Source organism: Maylandia zebra, linkage group LG8 (genome assembly GCF_041146795.1).
Source record: "Maylandia zebra isolate NMK-2024a linkage group LG8, Mzebra_GT3a, whole genome shotgun sequence".
NCBI classification, from domain to species: domain Eukaryota; kingdom Metazoa; phylum Chordata; class Actinopteri; order Cichliformes; family Cichlidae; genus Maylandia; species Maylandia zebra.
Window position 1 is genome coordinate 21,053,573 of NC_135174.1, and position 24,221 is coordinate 21,077,793.

The following is a 24,221-nucleotide window of genomic DNA, read 5'->3' on the forward strand; positions in this document are numbered from 1 at the left end:
CCCAAATCACTTCTGCTTGCACAGGTGTTGTTCTTATAAGATTAAATAGCATGGTGCCCATGCGAGGTTTCCTTTGTGCTGTTGTAATTTCCATCATAATGAGCCAGTAAAATCATATTGCATCAAGCTTGAATCTAATGGAGAGGAGGAGGGAGTAATTTGGATCCCTGTTGGTCATCAACCCCTCGTTCTCATCTTTTTTTTCCCTCTGCTATTGTGTCAGTTTTTCCTCGTTCAGAGACTCGTTGAGGCTCTTGGTACGACTCTATATACCGCTGTGCCATTTCCCCACTGGCTTAATTAAAGGCTTAAAACAATGCTCTGTTAATAGGGCAGCCCTTCAGAGCAAACATCAATTTTTGCTCCTCTGCTGTCAGGCGCTAAAGTGAGATGAATTATCAGGGAGATGCAAGCTAGAGAGCCGCATATGATGGATCAGGCACTGCCCTCTAATCACCGCTTTTTCATTTCCTCTAAGAATCTGTTTCATTTGCCCATAAGACAGATATGGAGGCAGGGTTTGGGAAATCTCCAGCTCCTAGACTCAGTGATAGATATCACCTGTAAACTTTTTGTTGACTGTTGTTCAGGCTGAGAAATTGTTTCAGTAGATAAATGAATTGAGATTGACGGCTCAGTTGGCGGCCATTAAATGACTGTTTCCATAAGTGTCATGAACAATTTGGTCTTGTCCTTCTGCTGCTTCATCATCTCCTGCAGTAGCTCAGTGAAGAGGCTAAAAGTTATGGTTCCTTTCAGTTTGAGGCCATGAGATTAATATTTCCTTTTATAGATTTTTAAAAAAAAAATGCCTTGCTAGCATGCACAATGTTATATTGGAGAGATTGATCAGTAATGACGGTGCTCTATTATCAGCACCCAGCTCACTTAATGAGCTATCATTATGTTAAATTTCATAAGAAAGATGGTTAACTTATAATTGGGTAGTATTTTAATTGGATGGGCTGCTTGTCTTTTAGATACTTTTGAGATATGTCGTCCTTTTGATCCGAGCGCTCTGTGATACCATTTGCGTTCTGGCTTTGGTTGTCTATAATTTGTTCCTGATCATTTGACTGTAACGCAAACTATCCATCTCATTACTGTTTAAAAAATCAACAGCCAGAAAAAAAAAGTTATTTAGATATAATACAAAGTGCAGATCACTATAAATTCTTTCATCTGTTATCTTAGCTTCAAACAGGCTTTGGATTGTGAGATTTGTTTTGCAAAAACCAGCTGATGTACAAACCTTTGACATTAACTTGTGTTGTGTTATGAATTTACTTTTGCTCTACTGTTACTTCTTATACTTTTACATTCTCTTCACCAGAAATAGCAAATGCCAAACTGTTGTTTTTACATTTTTCATCCTGGTAATAGTTTTTTTTTTTTTTCTGGCCTACACTGCTTCAAAGAGCTTTCAGCATAATTCGTGATTTCAAATCCTTTTGATTTCAATTTTCATTAATATACAGAGTGTCATTTTACCCAGAATATTTATCATAAAATAACTCCTTTTTATAAAGTGTTTAGTTCAAATAATTTCAGCCTTCGAGTTTGAATACAAACCCCACAAAACATGCCGGACGTGTCACATAATTAAAGTGACCCTGTAACTAAAATGCAAAAAGATATATTTCATCATTTCTAAACCTTTCAGTTTCTTTTCTCTTAGTCTTGTTATTTTTTTGTGGTTATTGTTCTTCGTTTCGTTAGGCAAGCAGCCCAGTAAAATGCATTTTCTATCACTTCCTCCTCTGCAACTGGTCTGTTTGGTGCTCCTCAGTGTGTCACATACCTTCTCCCCTCTATAACAAAATCAGAAAAGATCGACCCACTTCTTACCAGTGAGGGACACTTTTTTTCTCTTTTCTTTTCTGAACCTTTCTTCTCTAACGCTGCTTTATTCGACTTACTTCCATTCTTTTTCTCCCCCTATATGAAATAAAAGAGTTGTCATGGTAACATTACTGGATTCATCCCAGTGATAAAAGTGAAGAGTTTGGTTGGTTGGCCTCTAGAGACCTCCTGGTTCCCTCCAAACACACATCTCCATTGCTCGCATTACGCCTTAACAGCTGGTGTGACTCATGTTTCTGCCTCGCATCTAGATCTTAATTGCTGCACAGAGCGCCGTCTGTATTTCTTTTGCTGGGAGGGCCTCTCCCTGTGTACCACGGCAATTTGGAAATATGGTTGCAAGATTCCTCACCTGTATTTAATTTTCCATCAGGATTTGCCAGCTGATCCTAGTGCCTCCAGCAGAAATTGTATTTGTTTGGAAGCTTAAGATCCATTCATGAGCAACAAATTACAAGAATAAAATCAATAGTAACATTGGCAGATATATGGCTGCGCTGTTGGCGGTCTTGATTGAATGTTGGTAGTGAGCTTTGGGGGGGCTTATGCTACTGTATGCAGCCTCGGAGCCTTATGGCAGTTCCCACAATGAGGCTTGCAGCATGTACAAAGTTTGCTGAAGGCTCTTTATCTTGGAGATTCATTCACAGTTGAACATAAGAAAAAGAACAAATGTGGGATATCCTCCAGCTCATCCAACCATTTGAGTCTGTATGGGCTAGGGTGTTGCTGGAGCATGCATCAGTGACTGCTGGCTGCTTTGAAGCTCCTGTGACATTTATTAGCAAACTCTAATAAACAGTGTTGGGTTCGTTAGTCAAAAAAACATTCAAGTCATCATTTTTTGGAGTAATACATTACTTCTTTGGAAGTAAAAACACTACTTTTTAGATTACTTTTGTTTTTCTCCACAGCATCATTCAATATCTGTTGCCAGGTAATTACCAGTTAATTTATGCATGTAGAGGAGGCTGACGTGTTTTGTTTTTTTTAAATGACTGCTTCTTTGTAATTTGAACTGCACCAGCATTTTATAAGGATTTTGTCATCAATAAATGATTGGGTGGTCTCCCATAGCTATAGATAGCTCATGTACAGTGGGGCAAAAAAGTAATTAGTCAGCCACCGATTGTGCAAGTTCCCCCACTTAAAATGATGACAGAGGTCAGTAATTTGCACCAGAGGTACACTTCAACTGTGAGAGACAGGATGTGAAAAAAAAATCCATGAATTCACATGGTAGGATTTGTAAAGAATTTATTCGTAAATTAGGGTGGAAAATAAGTATTTGGTCACCTCAAACAAGGAAAATCTCTGGCTCTCACAGACCTGTAACGTCTTCTGTACGAAGCTTTTCTGTCCCCCACTCGTTACCTGTATGAATGGCACCTGTTTGAACTCATCATCTGTATAAAAGACACCTGTCCACAGCCTCAAACAGTCAGACTCCAAACTCCGCCATGGCCAAGACCAAAGAGCTTTCGAAGGACACCAGGAAAAGTATTGTAGACCTGCACCAGACTGGGAAGAGTGGATCTACAATAGGCAAGCAGCTTGGTGTGAAAAAATCAACTGTGGGAGCAATCATCAGAAAATGGAAGACATACAAGACCACTGATAATCTCCCTCGATCTGGGGCTCCACGCAAGATCTCATCCCGTGGGGTCAAAATGATCATGAGAACGGTGAGCAAAGATCCCAGAACCACACGGGGGGACCTGGTGAATGACCTGCAGAGAGCTGGGACCAAAGTAACAAAGGTCACCATCAGTAACACACTACAACGGCAGGGAATCAAATCCCGCAGTGCCAGACGTGTTCCGCTGCTGAAGCCAGTGCATGTCCAGGCCCGTCTGAAGTTTGCCAGAGAGCACATGGATGATACAGCAGAGGATTGGGAGAATGTCATGTGGTCAGATGAAACCAAAGTAGAACTTTTTGGTATAAACTCAACTCGTCGTGTTTGGAGGAAGAAGAATACTGAGTTGCATCCCAAGAACACCATACCTACTGTGAAGCATGGGGGTGGAAACATCATGCTATGGGGCTGTTTTTCTGCCAAGGGGACAGGACGACTGATCCGTGTTAAGGACAGAATGAATGGGGCCATGTATCGTGAGATTTTGAGCCAAAACCTCCTTCCATCAGTGAGAACTTTTAAGATGAAACGAGGCTGGGTCTTCCAACATGACAATGATCCAAAACACACCGCCCGGGCAACAAAGGAGTGGCTCCGTAAGAAGCATTTGAAAGTCCTGGAGTGGCCTAGCCAGTCTCCAGACCTCAACCCCATAGAAAATCTGTGGCGGGAGTTGAAAGTCCGTGTTGCTCGGCGACAGCCCCAAAACATCACTGCTCTCGAGAAGATCTGCATGGAGGAATGGGCCAAAATACCAGCTACTGTGTGTGCAAACCTGGTAAAGACCTATAGTAAACGTTTGACCTCTGTTATTGCCAACAAAGGTTATGTTACAAAGTATTGAGTTGTAGTTTTGTCATTGACCAAATACTTATTTTCCACCCTGATTTACGAATAAATTCTTTACAAATCCTACCATGTGGATTCATGGATATTTTTTTTTCACATTCTGTCTCTCACAGTTGAAGTGTACCTCTGGTGCAAATTACTGACCTCTGTCATCATTTTAAGTGGGGGAACTTGCACAATCGGTGGCTGACTAAATACTTTTTTGCCCCACTGTAACCTTTGCACTACAACAGCACTTAAATAATTATTTGCGCTACATATACATATATTTATATTTTATATTGCATGTTTTCCCCATATTTTGTTCCCTTTCATATATTTATATGGAGTAGTTAGTCTTTTTATACTCAAGGAAAAAATTCACTTCAATTTAATAAAGTCCAACCTTTTTCCACTGCAGCTAGCAACACTACCCTTATATTGTTCTGCAGCTTCAGTGAGCATTGTGTAGTAACACATGAAGCAGCCTTTCACCTTGCTCCAGGTTCTGTTTAAGGTGGTGCTGCAGCTGACAGCAGGTCTCCAACAAGAACAAGTGCAACTTCAATACATATGAAGTACTTATGTAAGCATTAGGTAGTGTGTTTTTTTTTTTTTTTTTTTTTGCACACTGTCCTTTTAATTTTGTCCCATATATCTTAACCTTTTGGTCACTGAATTTTCAAACAGTAGTGCATTACAGATGCATATAATGTGTAATTCCAATAAAATGTATTTTTGTAATGGGTTGTGCTTTTGTCAATACCCCACATCTCCACCACTTTCCATAACCCAGACAAATATAACAGACACAAATGAACAAAACCACAACTTCCTTTCTGGAGGTAAAAAAGGCCATTATCATCTATAACTCAGTATGTGGGAATACCCATCCATGTATCTACTCCCGAATACGATTGAGCAACAGAAACATTTTTTCCTCAGTTAGTAGCATACAAAGATAGAGACGGGCAAGAGAACCACTTCTTAGGCACTTCATACACTTTGTAGACTTTGTATGTACACTTGTCTCTTTGGTACTTTCTAATCAGTCTTAGTCTGAGACTAACTGAAACTTACATGCCCTCACAGATGAAGGAGTCTGGTCCTCTGTGTGTCAGAGAAATATTTCCATTTTAATATAACATGGTTTCTGTGAAGCGTTACAGAGAGGAGAAGTGAAACCGTCAACAGCATTGCATAGCATTAAGGGAAGGCGAAGTAAACATGATGTTTGCATTTGAGGATTATTTTGGTGCCTTTGCATTATTATCTTAATGTTGTTAGCTATTATAAGCATGATAAATGTAAATGCAGTACAATATATTATATGGATATTAAGGCAAAAAATAACCATAAAATCCAAGTAAAGAGGGGGGAAAAAATCAGAATTGGTAAGACAGGTCAGGTGAGGTAAGAACAGGAGTTTGTGTGTGTGCGAGCATCCATTCTGCTCAGCTGTGTTTTGTGCTTTGGTAGGTCAGGCCTAATTAAAGCTCAAGGAGAAGTTTTTTAGCAAAGCCTTGTGAGGATTAACTACCATGAAGCAGCAATGTTATATCAGTTGCTTTAGAGCTGCTCAACCATTCCTCGCTTCACTGAGGTAGTCAAATTAAAATCCCAATCAGGAGTTTGTTCACGTGATGATAGATTATGGAGACATGGTGATTTCACTGCTGGTTAAGGTCTTTCTGTGTCTCGTGCAGCTTGCTTTACTGCCAGTTAGATAAGTGTCAAACAGGAAGACCTTACTCTTGGCCTTATTTTGAATTGTTCTTGAAATATGTTTCGTGCAAGATTTTGCCTTTAAATAAAGATATGCACGAAAAGGGTGCACTATAAGTCGTCTCATGTAGCCAGCATTCTACTTATTTTTGCAGACTTTAGAGATAAAGAGTCACTCTTCCTGCTTGTGTATCTTAATGCTTATCAGACCTTATATTCATTAAGCTGGGTGTGCTTTCATGCTTTCTTTTCAGAGTAATTTTAATTACCTTCTCTTTTCATTTTTGATTAGCTGGTTGAGGTAAAACTGTGGGAACAGTAAATCATTACAGTATGCTTTTATTCTTCAAAAGTATTTAAGCAAATTCTGTAACCTTTTCTTTAGATTTCCTTTTAATTAGCCCCAAATCTTTTGTTAGATAACAACAAACATCTTCTCTTAGTGTCTTACTGGTTTTCTTTTGTTCTTGTATTGGTCTCTTGGTAGCTGATTATTCTTATCCTTTGTACAAATCTCTTGAGTAATCCATCTTTTTATGTGAATTTCTTGTGCAGTCTGTCAGCTGTAAACAGTACGAACTCTAGCCGTTCATATCCATGCCTTTCCAGTCGTCTTCCACTTGTTTTTTTTTTCAGTGTGTATCTGGCTTTGTCTATTCACATCAAAGGAATGACACTTGACTGGCAGCAGCAACCTCTTTTCACCTAGTCTTGCACACATTGCCATCCACTTATCTCTTCTCTGCAGCACATATACACTGTACTAACCAGAGGCAGGATAATGCTCTGCAAATGAATGACGGCACTTTGGGGACCTCATGGGTATTATAATCAGTGGAGACAAAGAGCTGACGAGTGGAGGGCAGCAGGTTAATGAGATCACCCATGAGGTGAGGGTGCCTACCTTTTTAAACCTGGGAGGCCAAGCCTGCTTCAGTACTCTGATCCAATCCAGTCAAGTCAGGTGGTCAGTGGCCAAAAAATCAAAGACAGACTCTTTCTGTCCGATCCTTCAATTTAAACTTGATTGTGTATTGAATGCACTACTTTCTCTTCTCCAGGGAAGCTTCGTGGCCAGCATGACTGGCGTACTGAGGCAGATGGACGACTATCATTATGCTCATCTGATCAGCACCTTTGGCAAGATAAGGAGTGATGTGGTGGTAAGTACACTCTGTCAGTGTTTCTGTGTCTGCTGGATCTTCAGGCCACATTGTCATTTTATAACTTAAAATACTTGCCTGTGCTTCAGAATGATTTTGCTCTGTCTTATCTAGAAATCAAAAGTCAGATTAGAGCTTTTATAGAGGAAAAAAATACAATTTCTTTTGCAATAAAGTATGAAATTGAATTTTTCATAGTCCTTGCACTTGGGCCGATACATGTATTGCACTTCCTCTTGGTGATAGTAGCTCCTGAGGGAAAATGATCACTTGTTGCAACCAACAAGCTGTGGAGGAGGGATAAATCTCGCAGAGGTTATGGGTTTCAGCTCAGAATAATTCTGCCCTCAAAGCAGCCTTTCTCTCCTATCTCCTGCCAGATTAGCATTCAGTTACTCCACTCTGTTTGCTTTTGCTCTTTGGAGATTTTTTCATCGTATGAACACGAATCTGAGTCAGGCGAAGCTTTATAAAACGCACACTGACAGATACGTTGGCATTGCTTGTAATTTGAAAAATCACTTTTTTTGTACTCGTGTGACTGAGTTGGCATGCACTGACATCCCATTCTCTCTTAAAAGCACTATTTATTTTAATTGCATGTTTTGCTTTTTGTTTTTTTATTGAGGCTTAAATGTAATATTTTCAGTGGATTTTAGAAGAAAATCCAGTTTGGGACTCCTTATCCAGTTCCCATAGCAGGGTAAGGAATCACTGTAATGAACGTGAATCTTTCTGCAGGTTTGTGGTACCTGAAGATGGTTCGGCTATGGGTCACTTATAGATCCTGATGCTGGCTGTAGCCCAGATGAGGATATCTTTTTGTTGTGTGGCGTCACTGAACATAACAATTGTAATCACAATTAATTTGGTAAGACTCATAAAAAGGGACATCGGCACCAGATGGCAATAGTAAACATGCACAGCTGTGTAGCGCTGGTTATTCCTTCCGGAGAAGAAAGCTGTAACCTGAAACAAAAAAAAGAATTTGCTGATGGTGCAAGTTAATAGGCTTATCAATATCACTGGCCCACCAATAAAGCACAGTGAAGCTAAACGTAATTACAGCCGTGTATTCCATTACATCAGTGGGTTTATTTGATGTATTTTCAAGGCTTGTACAACTATTTCAGCCCATGTTCTTTCTGCTGCAACCCTGGTGATGTTAAACTGTCATGCAAACAATAATTTTTAAAAAAACAAAGAAACTATATAAAGCAGTAGTAGGAATTGCTTTTAAATTGATATTAACAGGCAGTACATAAAATAAGCAACAAATGAAGTTACGTAAACCCTAGAGACGGATGTGTGTGGAAGAAGATGAGCAGTTTGTGAAATACTTAAGCCTGTCTACACGCCTAAATGCATTGAGTTTCTCCCATGTGATTGGCTTATATTTGGTGAATCCAATAATCTTAGTGGTGAGTGCGTGATGCCTTTTAATTGTGACTTTGTAACCCTTAAAACATGTAAAGTTAGGGAGTGCAGACAGAGTAGATATGACTAATGCTATGTTTTAAATGGTAATGGTCATTGTAGGTGTTACCCAGATATCTGATGAATATTAGTTGTGTAATATTAACAAAATACTGGATTATTAGTTTTGTGTGCTACCTGCAAAAGAGAAATACACGAGTCACCTTGACCTTTAAAACGAATCTAAAACCCGTTTCTGCCTGAAAGCCACGGACGACAAACCGTTCATTTCAGATTACTCTTATCTTGGAAGTAGGAAGAATAGCAGTTCTCATTTTGAAAACTTTCTCTCTTTCACAGGATTTCCTAATGGAAACATTTATCATGTTCAAAGATCTCATTGGAAAAAATGTCTACCCCTCTGACTGGATCATAATGAACATGATGCAAAATAAGTAAGTACGACACTGCTGGAAATGCACACGCAAACACAAACCATAAACTATACTGCTTTCAACTCGCTTCACTACGGTTGCTAAGGAACAGCAGTCGGAAGCGGGTATGAATATTTTCAAATGTTTTTCTCTTCATGCAAATATCGGCACAAGGCCTCAGCAGTGTAGCAATCAGATGAGCAGTCAGCGCAGCCGCAAACAATCACATGAATTATAGATGCTCTGGTATACGCTGCTAATCTCCAAACTTAGTCTCAGAATCTCTCTGCTTTTTTTGTGCTGTTCTGCAGCAGGCTTCTGGGTTATTGATGCAAACCCTTTTTAAATGCAATTTTAAAAATTTAAAGCAAAGTTAGATGCTTTGCAGTTTAGTCAGTAGTGGGGTTTTTCTGTAGCTTTCAGTTAAGTTTAGAGTTCTTTGTATATTTTGGGGGATTTCTTAGTGATTTTTTTTAAACAAGGAAAGTCAGCATAGCCAACAGTTAGGTTTTTCTTTTTTAATTTATATAAAATATTCACTTTTAAAAAAACAAGACATCAGAATGAGTTGCTGAGCTCTATTATACAGTGATACCAAAACAGCTGCCAGATGAAATGCTTGAATCTTTTTTCTTTCTTTTTTTTTGACAAAGAAAATTCTCCCTTCTCCACCATCATTCATGTATTATCATGATCGCTGGTTAAATTCTACATTCAAATTCCCCATGGACAGATTACTCTGCTAAATTTAGCATTATAATACTGTCTGAGTCCCAACTGACAGGGGAAACAAAAAGACAAGAAACAAAAGGCGTAGTTAGAGAGATGATAGCCAATGCAGATGTGCCAAAATCTGCCGTTCTCCTCGGATGGCTTCTTGATGCTGGCTTGAAACGTAAGCTGATCCCTGTAGAGCCCCTTGGTGAAATCCTCACAGCAAAAATCAGCATGTTTACAGCCTGGTGCCTAAAGTGGGTTTGGACTCACTTTTTTCCACCAGGATAATGTTTTTGTAATTCATCTGCTAACTAGCTACCTGTTCTAGCTTCAGAAAACAACCTTTAAAATCTTACACACCACATGCACAAAACGGGCCACCTACACAATGCATGGAGCTTCCCTCTGCTTTTGTGCTGATATCAGTGGTAGAGGACGTTTTGGAGCTCTGTAGGACTTAGCAACCCACCTCTGTCATTTTATGTAATCTGAGGGACCAAAGATCAAGATCATCCAATACTGATTTTCAGTCTTGTCCCTTGTGTACAGAGATTTTTCCAGGTTTCCTGGAATCATTTTATTATTAGTTTTATTTGTGGATGTTGAGATACTTCATGTCAGTGGTACATCATTAAACATGAAACTGAAATTATTGCAAAATTTGTAGATGTAGTTTTTTGCAGATTGGTGAACCTCTGCCCATCTTCACTTCTGTTAAAATCTTCTTCTCCAAGATCTGCTTTTTATACCCAGTCATCTCCCTGACCTCTTGCCAATTAACCTAATTAGCTGAAAAATCTTCCTCCATCTGTTTCTTTTACTTTTCCAGCCTTTTGGTGGCCCCATCCCAATGTTTTTGAGATGTGTTGGTGTCATTAAACTCCAAATGAGCTCATATTTTTCATGAAATAGTAAAATGCCTCACTTTAAACATTCAACATGTTTTCTATCTTAAGTGATCATTGCATTCTGTTTATATTAACATATATTAACATTTTACACAGCATCCCAACTGTTTTAAGAATTGCGAAAGTTTGTACTTTCTTCCACAATGCCATCAAAAATACCAGTTTTTAAAAGCATTTAAGGTAATATGCATCTCACACAAACAGAATTGTATAGCAATGCTTCGAGCTTAATCCTTTTGGGCACCTTGAAAGTGGCCATTTATGGCAGGTGCAGAGCTCATAGCAGCAACCTCTAGTTTACTGTGAGCAGTTTTCACCCCCTGCCCAATCTTTCTAAAACCATTCCAACATCATTGCCAGCGAGGACATTTGACTAGAGATTGCATTGCTTTTCAATTTAGATTCTTGTGCTTTCATTAGTCCGTCGGATTGCTGCAAGCCAGATTCCTTTTGGAATTCAGAACAGACATTGTCTGCCACCTGAGTCACATTGCTGAAGTCTTTGGCATAGCTTCATGAGCGTGTTCCCCGGTATCCCGCAGATGTGAAAATCACATCTGTTCTGCTTTAACCTGAGCAAAAATACCAGGGAATAACTCAGTGCTGGACCCTACTGAGCCACACGCAAAGCACACCAGCAGTCGACGCCATGGTGTGTTGGTCTCACAAGCTTATTCACACACTCCATACCGATTGTGATCCTTTACTTTTCGGAACAGCTTTGGGGGTGTGAGGAGCTTCACTGAGCAATTGAATCTAAGATCACACTTTGTAGCACGCGTTTGAATCTTTGATTCACACTCAGTCTCCTGCCTCAGCAGAATCTTACCCAACAAGCTTTTGCCTGTTAGCAAATAGCTGGAAAGAGATAAATTCTGAATACTAGTTTATATATTCAGCCACTTGCTGGAGTTAAATTGCTGTTCAGCTCAATGAAAAATAAGCTTGTCAATGTCTGGCTGATCTCACAGTCTTTATACTCGAGTCTGTTTGAATACTGCAGGTGTTAGCTTTGCCGCAAATTAGAAAAACTCTTTTATTTGTCGCCATCCTCCAGAATGTGTTTGATCAATGTTTTTTTCCTGCTCCTCACACTGAGAACTCAAGGTGACATAAGAGAGCTGTAAATGTTTTACATTAACAATCTAACAGAAAAGGGAGTATTTGGTATACCTCATGTGCCCTTCCTTTTTTGTTTTCTTTTTCTGAGTACAGGATTAAAGACAGACTAAATTCATAACATCCTCCACAAACTTTGAATCATGTCTTTATCTCGATCTGTGTTCTGAAGTTACTTTGTGTTTTTTAACAAATAAACTTGGAGATTTCAGTCCTGGTGGATTAAAACTTTTGTTACTGGGGTTAATTATAGTTTAATAGTGCAGGTCAGACAGTTTAGGAAAACAAGCCACTATCATATTCATTCATAACTAGCCATTTTAAATCATTCTGCAAACTGTGATCTGAATTATGCTGCACACGGCATGAATCTGCCAACAATAGGGATACAACTGGTAGCTCACAGTTCTTCATCAGCTCACAGTGGCTAGTGGCTGCTGGGTCTTGTTCCATAAGCCCACTACCCCACAGTATCTAAAACGTATCCACATTTGAAAGATGCAGAAAATTACCATTCATTGTTTGGATGACACCTTTTGATGAACAAAAAGAGACCATCTATATTCACTGTAAGCAGAGGTAGTGGCTTATAGCACCAAGCCTTCGGAGCACTCATTTGATCCCTTTCTAGTTGTTTCCACCAACATTTATAACTTCATGTGACCTCAGTGACCATGGACTTACATTGACAGCTAAACCATAACCACCTGCTTTACAGGGGTTTCACACTTTGGCCCCGTGGACAGTAATGACCCATGGCTTTTTTCCCACACTGTGGCTCATTTGATGACTTGAATGAGTAATAGTGGGTCAGCAACTCTAAGGAAAAACTTCCAAGAGGACAAGAGGGGTAGGGGTTAAGTGGAATTTCTAAGAGAAACCATTTTAAGCCAGAAGATCTTACAGAAAAACCTTTTTTTTTTTTAAAGTTAAAAACCCAAGAATCATTGTCAGATTGGTTTTGTTAACACAACAATAATTTGACATTGCCTTTTATTTATCAGTCGACATGAAACAACTTTCCAGTTCAGCAGAACTCATTTATTTTATGTCCTTATAGCTGTCTGTTGGTCTCCACCAACATCTCAACAAAGAAAGTCTTTCTCTTCAGCTTTATTCACTAGTTCATTTTTAACTCTGTCAGTCTGCTACTTTGGCAGGTTATGTGCAGTGGGTCTGTTAGAACTTTTTGTCTGAAAAAGCTTCCTGCTGCTTCTGGGAATGATTAATGATAAAGGTGATATTAAAATATGCAGTGAATGTGTCATAACTTCAGAACAATTACCTTGTGATATTTGAGCTTTTTAGTCCTGAGGGCAACTGAAGATTATGGTGATATCTATCCATAGGTTTACCATGACTAAAATAAGGAATAAAGTGCTTTAATTTGCCATTCATATTAAAATAGACCTTTAAAATAATTACTTTATTGCTGTTTTGTCAAGTGCTTGAAAATGTGTGCAAAACTCTTGAGCCACCCCTCATTTTTTGTTTTGTTTCTAAGGACCCTGACTTTCCTGTCATTAAGCAGTAGATCTCCTGGCTTTCTGAATGTCTTTTTCCAATTTTGTCTTTGGATGTTGGTGTGCAGTGTGTCCTTTAAAAAAGTAAAGGAAGATGGACAACTCGATGGCAAAAGTGGCAAAGCCGAAAAAACTATCTACAGCAGAAAATAAAGGAGGTCATACCAAACATTAACTTTTAAGTTCTTTATAAATAGAAAGAAATTAGGTGGCTCAAGACTTTTATACAATATATACCGCTGGTTCCTGAGCAGTTTGCACATGCCGCATTCAGCATGTGGCTCACCAGCACCAGCAGACAGCTCTTTCTTCTCCACACATCGTGATAGCACCACTAATGAGATGAGAATCACGTCCAGAACAATGTGCACTGGCAGTGTTTTTTTTCAGCTGTAAGACACAGCACTTGAACAGCTGTGAATGTTGAAGCAACCAGAAGACTTGATTGAGAACAGATTGAGTAAAAATTGTTGATCAGCTGTAATTACTGCAAAAAAAAACTCTCTAAACACTCTAAACTCTCTAATTACTGCAACAACAAAAACATATTTAACAAATTGGGTGATATATTTTTCAGAGCCATAGCTAAATCAATTGATATATTTATATATATATATTTATTTACATTTTTAAAGGGCATTGTATATAGATAAAACCAAACTGTCTTCTGTATTTTTGCAACACACAATTGAATATATGATATACCCTTCATGTCTCAGAGGGCTACTTCCTTCATATTTTAATGCTGTGATTTGAATTAACATTAGATGGACTTCTCAAAAGTTAATTCCACAAAATAAGACCAACGATTTGTGGCGTTGTGTTAATTGTGACTAAGAATAGTACTTTGAGATGAATGGGTTTTTTGAGAAGCTTGCAAGGCAGATGAAAAGATGAAAGCCTCAACAAGTTAAAGAAGCAGCTCCTTAACTCTAACCTACTCCATCACACAGACTCATTAGGATCGGGTTTCTGGAGCTGGATGGTTGCCATTTGGAGTTGACTAATGACTAAAGACTAATCCTAGTCCTTGAGGGCAGGTCTATGGGAAGAAGGATGAAGGGCTTTAAAAAGACTGAAACTGATGTTGTTGTCGCCTTTGTCCCCATGTATAAATCAGCACTCACCAAATAAAATAACAGTTCTTGTGGTTTTGAGGGTGTCTGATTTGAAATCTTCTTGTTGTAAAGACAATTTTATTTAACGAATGCTATTTGAAAACCTCTGAATTGATTGTGGTCTAGTTGCAGAGAAATTTTAGGGTTCTTTTAAAACATCCCTTAGTCAGTTTCAGCAGTTGTTGAAATTTTTGTTAGCCTTGAAATAAGGATGCTGTTTCTGTCTTTAAAGACAAAGCTCACACCTGTCACACCTGGCACTGTCTTTATTTTTCCAATTGACTACACTGTGCAAAAGTCTTGAGCCATCCCTTGTTTCTTTACATTTTGCTTTCACAGAGCCAGACTTTCTTGAAAATGTTTAAGTGGTCTTGAGCACAGTAATCTCTTTATAATCTTCACTGTTTTGGTCATTTTAGTTAATAGTATGATGCAATTTCAAAGAAGATTTTTTACAAAGTAAAAGCAGTTGGTGAATAAATCTTCCAGTGTATGTCGTTACATAGATGTTTTATACCAGACCTTCCAAACACCCTGTCCACACTCTTTTTCACAGCATTAGTGTTGTCAGCTGAAAAGAAAGGTCTGACCTTTCCATAGCTTTCAAACCATGCCGCTTTGTTAAATCTGTGGAAGTTACGCAGTCACTCTCCGATGTTTGGTTTTTGTCTGCTTCCTCATTTGCAGTTTAGAATTAATGACATCTACAATCTGTTGCGGTGTCATTACATATGGTTTCATGATATAGCGTTGCCTGATGTACTGCATAATGTTATACTGCTCTATGCGTTAAAAACTGTAAGGTGATCTTACATCTTGATATACACTCAAGGATTTACTATTTACATGTCAGGCACACCACTCTCACACATCAGTCAGAGTACACTATTTGAAGTTTGTGTTGATGTCTGGCACTTTGTGTGTATCTGCTCGATGATCAGCCTTTGCCCAGGCCAGTTTTTGCCCATGGATTGCAGTATACCGGAGTGAAAGCCAGTTAGCCTTTGAATAGTGCCCCCTAAAGAGTGATAACACCCACTGTTATTTCTCTCATTCTGATTTTATCTAAGTCATTATCAAAACCCAGCAGGGCATCTTTTTGTGTAGGAAAACAGTCCATCAGCTACTATACTGGAGCCCTAAGTAGGAATACTTCTACTTAGGAAGGAAATGTACAAGAACTACAATGTGGAAATACTCCATTAGAAATCACAACTATTAATTTAGTTATTATTAATGCTGTCAGCCTTAATCTTGTTAAAATGAAGTTTACACCATAACCGCATTAACACGGCAAATCTCCATTAGCGAGTTATCGCAGATCGCCCCATGCGTGGGGCTACATGGCGTCAACGCGTTAGCGTTGTTAGCTCAGCTCGTTAGTGCAGTTAGCTCGTTAACACATTAGTGCAGTTAGCTCGTTAATGTGTTAGCACGGTTAGCTTGTTAACGCGTTAGCACGGTTAGCTCGTTAACGCGTTAGTGTGGTTAGCTCGTTAGCGCGGTTAGCTTGTTAGTGCAGTTAGCTCGTTAATGCGTTAGCGCGGTTAGCTCGTTAACGCGTTAGTGTTGTTAGCTCGTTAGCGCGGTTAGCTCGTTAACGCATTAGCGCCGCGGATCGCCACTAACGGGGCGATCCGCTATAACTCGCTAACGGAGATTTGCCGTGTTAATGTGGTTATGGCATAAACTTAATTTTAACGAGATTAATGCTGAAAGCACTAGTTATTATATTTGAAAATAATATAATAATAGTTCTGCTATATTGATCAAAAGGTATTCCCATCCTATTTAGAGTGCACATGGGCTTTAAATAGAAATTAAAGTTTGTACAGTGCATTCCTTTTTCACATCAGGTTTGTAGATGACTGGGACTTATTACTATTTACTTTTATTGTCAGACAAGAAAAATTACTTTTTCTCTGTTGTGTATAATGTAAGTATTGCTTAGTACTCTATGGCAGATGCTTCACTGGAGACATTGAGAATATGTTGCACCTCATCTATGTCTGTCCTCTCAGAACATAACTGACGTGTTTGTAGTACACCCGACGACTGCGCCTTTCGCACAATTACTTCTGTCTTTAGATCAACAATATGTCAAACTTAATAGCCTCATTTAATGATGTGTATTTATTTTGGCATTCAAACGAGCACTGTTGCACACTGCACTCAGCATCAATTAAAAGCGTACCCATAGCATGAATGCCCATCTGCTAACATGCCCAGGCCCCATGTCATCTTTAAAACACTGATACGCTTATGGAACATATATTTCAGATCAGTCAGTATTTTATACTGAGTGAAACATTGTGGCCTGAGAAGCATTTAAGGTTTCATCTAATTTTCTTTATCTATATAGGCATATCAGTAGTTTTTAAACCATAAAATAAGCCAAAATGTTGAAAAAGTTTGCTTTTTAAAATCCGTTATAATTGTTTCATGACTCATTTGAGAAATTTAACTGTGCCTCATTATCTCATCATTGCTCAACATGAACTTTGCCAACACTGCCTGACCCCAGTTCACAAAGTTTCTGTGCTCACCAGTGTCTGGAGTTCTGTTGAATCCTGCTTGTATTACCTCATTAGTAATCTTCTCACCTCCTTGCAAAATTTTCCCCCGGATGAAAGGCAGCGCATGCTGTCGTTGTTACATCTCAGGTCTCTGTGTTTATAGGCTGCTGCATGGTTGATTGCTACAACACTAACATCATACTGCCTGGTGCTGCAGAGTCAAAGGGACTGCAGCTTTTTATCACATTATTTGCATAACAGACAGGCCCTCACTGGCCTGCGAGTTCATCCAGACAGATCTTTAAACACTGAGTTTTTTATCTGATAGCACCATGAGGGCCATATTTCAGTTTGTCACACTAAACTAAAGCTGCTTTCACACATAAACTGCACCCCTGAACTTTTCTGGTTCTGACTCTGGGAACTGATAAAAGACCGGATCCAGATGACCTGAGGGATCTGGATGGTTCATACTGGGTCAGGAGGTCATTGATGTATTTTGGTCCTAAACCATTCAGAGCTTTATAGGCCAGCATCAGAACTTTAAAGTCTATCCTCTGACGGACAGGCAGCCAGTGTAAGGACCTCAGAGCTGGACTGATGTGGTCCACTTTTTTGGTCTTAGTGAGGACTCGAGCAGCAGAGTTCTGAATGAGCTGTAGTTGTCTGACTGATTTTTTAGGTAGACCTGTAAAGATGCTGTTACAGTAATCAAGCCTACTAAAGATGAATGCATGGACTAGTTTTTCCAGGTCCTGTTGAGACATCAGATCTTTTATCCTTGATATATTCTTGAGGTGATAGTAAGCTGACTTTGTTATTGTCTTAATGTGTTTTTCTAAGTTTAGGTCTGCATCCATCACTACACCCAAATTTCTCGCCTGGTTTGTGGTTTTTAGATGTATAGATTGAAGTTCTCTGGTGACCTGTAATCGTTTTTCTTTGGCGCCAAAGACTATTACCTCAGTTTTGTTTTTGTTTAGCTGGAGAAAATTGTGGCACAACCAGTCATTGATTTCCTCAATGCATTTACCAAGAGCCTGTACAGGGCCTCGGTCTCCTGGTGACATTGTGATATACATTTGTGTGTCATCTGCATAGCTGTGATAGTTTATTTTGTTGTTGTTTATAATCTGTGCCAGTGGGAGCATGTAGATGTTAAACAGAAGGGGTCCCAAGATGGAACCTTGGGGAACTCCACATGTGATACTTGTCTGCTCAGATGTGAAGTTACCTATTGATACAAAAGGCTTAATAAGTAAACAACAAGCAAAACAAAAAAATCCTTCTCCACTCCTGAAGAAAGAAATGTCTAAAGATACAGCAGGTGGTTCATCTTTTGAGTCTGCTCGAATGATTCATAGGTCAATGTCAAGTGGATTCACAAAAATAAATAAATTTTAAAAATCCTTGTATTTAGACCACTTTAGAAATCCCAATAAAGAATGGCGTTTAAAATATAAAGAAATGAGGGCTGGGTCAAGGCTTTTAATTACTTCTGTAATATTTCTAATTCTCATTTGATTAGCTGTTGATTGTTAGAACTTGAAATTATGACAAATTTTATAACATTTTCAGGCGATTACAAGTCACTACTTCAGATTTGTGAATCCAGATTTTGAGTTTTATATTTGATGCATTGATTTTTTTTTTACACCATTATCCTTGTAGTTTTAAGAGTTTCTTAGAGAAGTGGTTTAAACATTCAAATGGAGTGGCAAAGTTTTTCCCTCATTCTGAATGTAAGGTCTAACACATGATAGCGATACTTTGACTCACCCCAGTGATATTTCTGAGTCATTAAAGCTTTCCTAGGGTGAGCTGTTTGGTTTCTGACAGCCTATTGGAAAGGACATCAATTTTAACCAGAGTCAGCTGCACTTTGCATTAGAGGAGAAGTTGTCACACAGAAGAGAAAATTGGGTTAAAATATAATGACAGTTAAATAGATCTGATATTATATCAGGTATGTGAAATAAAGGTAATCTAATTTAATTAATTGGACAGATAATGAAGGTTTTTGACCTTGCATTATCTCAGAGCACAGGCAGATAGGCCGTCTATTCAGCAAACCTATGCAAATAGCTCATGATCATTATCGGCGATGCTCTTTGAACTCAATTACCAAGCATGATCTGCTGATAAATTCTCATTAGCACCTAAGCTAGGTGTCTGTGCTGCAGATCATCTGACAGAGCTCAAGTCATTGTATCACAGCTGCAGGAACTTACCTGATTGTTATTTTTTTAAAGGCAACAATGGCATAAAAAGCAAATCCTCTGTTTTGCTGAAATGTACAGCACATCCATCATTCAGCAGTAATGGGGGTATTTTTCTGACGCTGACAGTTTGATGGACCATATTTATTATAATGATACGGTATGTGTACTGTATCAAAATGACTGTGTAGGAGGTGCTGTGTTGCCCTTGCGCTGCCTAATTAAAAAGTTAGTGATGTTTTTGTCTTCCTAAGCAGAAGTTAAGGAGGTCTTGTGTTTTGTTTTTTTTTGTGTTTGTTTGTTTTTTGTTCTTTTGCCGATGATTAGAGGTACCCTGATTTTTCCCTACTGAGCCTAACATGAAAAAAATGGGAAAAAAAGCAAAAGGACCAGCTGTTTTATAGGAATTACAAAGTTGTAGCAGTATTCCAAGAAAAGTATAAGTTCTTAGCCAAGTAAAGACACAAGTCACTGATTAGTAGTAGTGTATATGCAAATCACCATTGTTTGTATTGTATTTGTAATGAAGTTATAAAGGACTGGTTTGTCACTGTCTGTCTTCATTTTGTTTCTCTCTGTTGCTTAATGACTGACCATTACTGTTTTTTAAATCAGCCAAAGCTCTTCTACAAGAATTTGGCTTTTTTTCTTTTTTAGATTAGGAAAAAAAAGCTGTGGCACAACAGACCAACAGATGGTATAATTTACACTTAATGGTACTATGCAGACACTCATGATTCACACTCCGATTGCTGTGTCGGTACAAAGGATATTCCCTGAAATCAATATGGCAATTAATTATAGACTGTACAGAAATTACTCATTTTTATGAATAATAATTCTTCACTGACTAACTGAAATACAGACAGAGATGATATTTTATTACTCTATCGCATTTCCTTTTAAGGACCATTATCTTATTATAGTTAGATATTTCATATCTTTAATGTCACTATATATATATAAAATACACACACAGACACACACTTAATACTAAAGAAAATAGGCCTAAATTCCTTTAATCTTCTTTGAAATGGTCTTAGTCAGGAGTGTCTTAGTCAGAACCCACTGTGAGGGAGAGTATATTCTATTTTCATCCACCTCATTAGGTTTTTCACTTTAATTAATGGCAGGATGTGCTCACAGAGGAACTGTCCTGTCTGTTCGTTAAAGCCAATTATATGTCTGTGCAGAGGCAGACTGGTGGCTTCAAATAGGTTTTTAGATAGTGGAGTCTACAATATTGTGCGAACTTGTTTGTGGGAAGCAGTTCATGTTAGCATACGTTAGTACGATTTAATCACGTTTCAAGCCCAAGAAACTTCATATTCCCTGGATCATCATGCAGGTGTAGTGGAAACATGAAGGTAAGCTTTGATCAGAAAGGGAGATCAAAAAGGAGTGGTTGGGCACAGCTGCGTTTTTGCATGCCGAGCCATATTTTGCTGAAAACTATGAAGATCCCGGATATTCGTATTTTATTTTGTCGTTTGACCCAGCGTTTACAACTGTTTGCTACATCACTCATGTTTACAAAGCGGCAGATGTGGTGTTTAGGATATTTCATGCCCTGTACCTATTATAAACTCACCTTCATCAAAATTAAATGCAAACCACAGCCTGTGATTAGTAAATTTGCAATTACCATGTCTTGTTGTCCCACTAATATGTAGTTGGTGTAATGCAAATATAGGTCATGTAGGGCTGTAGTTGTGCCTGTAGGCATCCATTTAAACACTCCAGTCTGGCTTTTTCTTGAGTTTAATTGGAAAATGTGTCACTAATAACCCATGCAACTTTGAGTTGCATTAGTTATTGCTGCAAGCCTCTAAGAAATACATATGGAAAAGGGGAAAAAAAACATTTAAGTTGTGTTATTTTAACGGGGCAATCCATAAATGTTTAATAAGCGCTTGTTTTTTGTTTTTGTTTATACAGTAGTATTCTTCACTTAAATTAATAGCTTAAATGGGGGCTCCCCAGTAATCTACAAAATAATGTCATAAATTAGCCAAAAGCATTAAGCACTAAGTGTTTTCTTTGCCCACACATGCAATGGAAGAAAAGCCATTTTAGCGTTGGTCCAGTGTTAAGTGTATCAACTATATTGGCATGTTCACAGCTGCAGAAAATTGAGTGAGGTGTGCAGAGAGGGTGCATGTGCTCGTGCAGACAGGGTGGTAATAGGCTGTCTCAGTGCTTAGGAGATGGCGGGGGTGTTCTGAGAGGGCAGAGAGCCAAAGAAATGGACTTCTAATGGCATATCCAAAGGTGTTCAATGACAGTTAACCTTTCCAGCTAATGATTAAGGTCACTCGTAATGTGTATCACACATCAGCCCCAGATAGCATTTAGTCACCAATGGAGATAAATGTGGAACATGAATATTGTATAACTTTAAAATACCCCGGGTCGTAGAACATTGCTGTTTTAACAGTGATGGTTATTCCTGTTCAAGGTCAGCTGTTTGGGGCAGTGGGAAACCCCGGCCCGGTCTGTACAGCAATGAAATTTCGACCTTCCAGCCCAAAGATTCTTACTGCCACAGAACTGAATTTTAAAGTCAGAAGCAGCTAATGGATGTGGATTTGCTAATTCCCACAATGAGACCCAGTTCCAGTAAGGATTTAGCTTGGACAATGACAAAAGCAGAAGGCTCTCTCGGGGCTGCCTGTGGAGCAGATGTCTGCTTACCTGCCAGTGTCAGTTACACGAGCGTTACATCTTAATGCTGCTTTATTGTCTGCTCATGAAACCCTGATGCAATCCACTCAAGTGGCATAACAATCGTCCTTGCTTCACCTTGCCATTTTTATTCCAATCTGATATATCTTCATCCACTATTGCAGGCAATCAGCTGTTGCTGTTGTCTTATTGATTTGTAATTGTGCTCGCAATAGCTGAAGCAAGGACTAAGCTTGGAAAACCCTAAATGAAATGAGCCAGATTACTGAATTTGCTGTGTTAGACTGTTTTTTTTTTTTCTTGCTTGCTAATTCTTAGAGATGGTACACACATTGTTGTGTAGCAGGTTCTACCAGGAAATTAAGTTAAATAGCGGATGGACCTCTGACTCTGCGAGTAGCAGTCATAATTCCCCTCTAAAAGCTTCATGCCACTTAAGTTATTAACATTTAATTCTGCAGCATCACAGTGGATTAACCCATCAGACAGTGTTCTCATTAAGATCTACTCATCAAATGTTTTTTCACCGGTGCCTCTAGCCTACTGTACCTCAGTCTGTCAGAGAGAGAGATTCAACCTGCTTGGCTATTCTGTTATAAGCACACATTTGTTCACAAGAGCAAACATCCATTCTTCGTGATAGTGCATACTGTTAATATTTCTTTCTTTGTGTGGTCACAGCTTTAAAACAAATGAGTTCATATTGGGTAACTCTGCAGTGAACAATGTTAAATTCATGCTGAGTTTCAGGACCAGCGCAGCACGTAGGGCAACAACAGGTAACTTCTGAAGGCAAAACTCAGATGAAGAAATAATTCACAAATATGAATTGCATCACATTAAAATACGTTTTACTTACTCTGCTTTTTTTTTTAAATTTTATTCCAAGTAAAGTGGGCATGACCTTTTCAGTTTTATTGCCCCACTGTAGAATGCATGTCACATACAAGTAACATACAAGTTTGAAATCATTTTCATGTCCCTTAGTGATATGTCTGTCACTAAGGCTGGCCAAGGATGTGTTTGGATAGGCACCTGGGAAAATTGACATGTTCAATGGATACAGCCACAACCAGTGACCTTTGCATTATATAGTCTGTGCTCATCCAGGAATGGAGAGCGATTCCTCAACACCAGATATAGACACGTGCAGTCTATTCGCAGAGGGGTGACAGCTTGCATCCCTTTCAGAAGAAGCCATATCTTATGTTAAGCATCCTGTATATAGTTATTATAGTTGTGTTCTTTAAAATCTATTCCAAACACAATCTGGTGTTTATTTTTTTTGACTAGTATACATACTTGTTGAGGGCATCCTGCATTTTTTTTAACACTTTCCTCTTTTTTTTCTTTCTTTTTTTTCTCTCAGATTTTTTCGTTGTTAAGCATTGCTGATCATTTTAATCAGGTGGATGTTTTTTCGGTGGTGCAGTTTTATGAAATAATTTTAGAAAGCTGAATTTCAGTAAAAAGCTACTTACATTTCTTCTATACTCTTGAAAAACTTTTTTGTAAACAGCCAGCATAATCTTCTTATCTTTGCAGAGTGTTCCTACGGGCCATCAGTCAGTATGCAGCCGTGTTGAACAAGAAGTTTCTGGATCAAACCAACTTCGAGCTACAGGTAGGAACTGAACCATTGAATAAATATCTTGATATCAGCACTTCACATCTCAAGATAATGTTTTTTGTAGACAAGGCAGCACTGACATTTTAAGCACTATTACCCAACAGTTTTAGGAATAATTTTGTGGCATTTTTCTTATAGCCTGTAGTTTTATCTTGGGGCTGTTGGAGATGCCGCATTGTTGGATTTTCTGAATTGGAAAAAGATCACTGAAGGCAGCAGACATAAGAAAATAAATAAATAAAAATTGTGAAGAGGGAACATCAATTACCCTGTAATGGCCAGCAATTTTATGTGCATTTCTGAATATTTTAACCTGCTCACCCTGGAATTGAACAGCTTTTTCTACTTGTTTTTTAAATGTCTGAAATGTGGAAAAATGTTAATGTTGTCAACAACTGAACTGCTGTGAGCTTTGCTTTTAAAGCTTGGTCATTGTAACAGTCTTTTTCTACCGTTAATTGCATACAGCATTTGGAGCCGGAGGCCTCTTTATGGTTTAAGGAAAAAGCTGTGGGGTTTTCTCCATAGCTTAATGCACATGGGTTGGGCAAAGAGAATTTAGAAATTATCAACATCATGAAGAGTTGTGTTTTATACTCATGCATGGGCTGGCAGTAAAAAAAAAAAAAAAAAAAAAGCCAGACACCATTGCACTTTAGCTTCTGTCATTGTCTGATGTAGTGTGTTCTCTAGACGATGTTGGCCTAAATCAGCGCCC

The 24,221-nt window shown here is 38.6% G+C and overlaps 1 protein-coding gene across 2 annotated transcripts in view; it reads left to right on the plus strand.

The window, feature by feature from the left end:
- dock1 (dedicator of cytokinesis 1) overlaps nucleotides 1-24,221 on the plus strand; it is a 208,748-nt gene that overhangs the window by 137,952 nt on the left and 46,575 nt on the right. For both annotated transcript variants that reach the window (XM_004561173.3, XM_004561174.3), the window contains exons 28-30: nucleotides 7,117-7,218; nucleotides 8,995-9,089; nucleotides 23,419-23,497. In XM_004561173.3, the coding sequence (XP_004561230.1) occupies nucleotides 7,117-7,218; nucleotides 8,995-9,089; nucleotides 23,419-23,497 (276 nt within the window). The remainder of the gene's footprint in view (nucleotides 1-7,116; nucleotides 7,219-8,994; nucleotides 9,090-23,418; nucleotides 23,498-24,221) is intronic.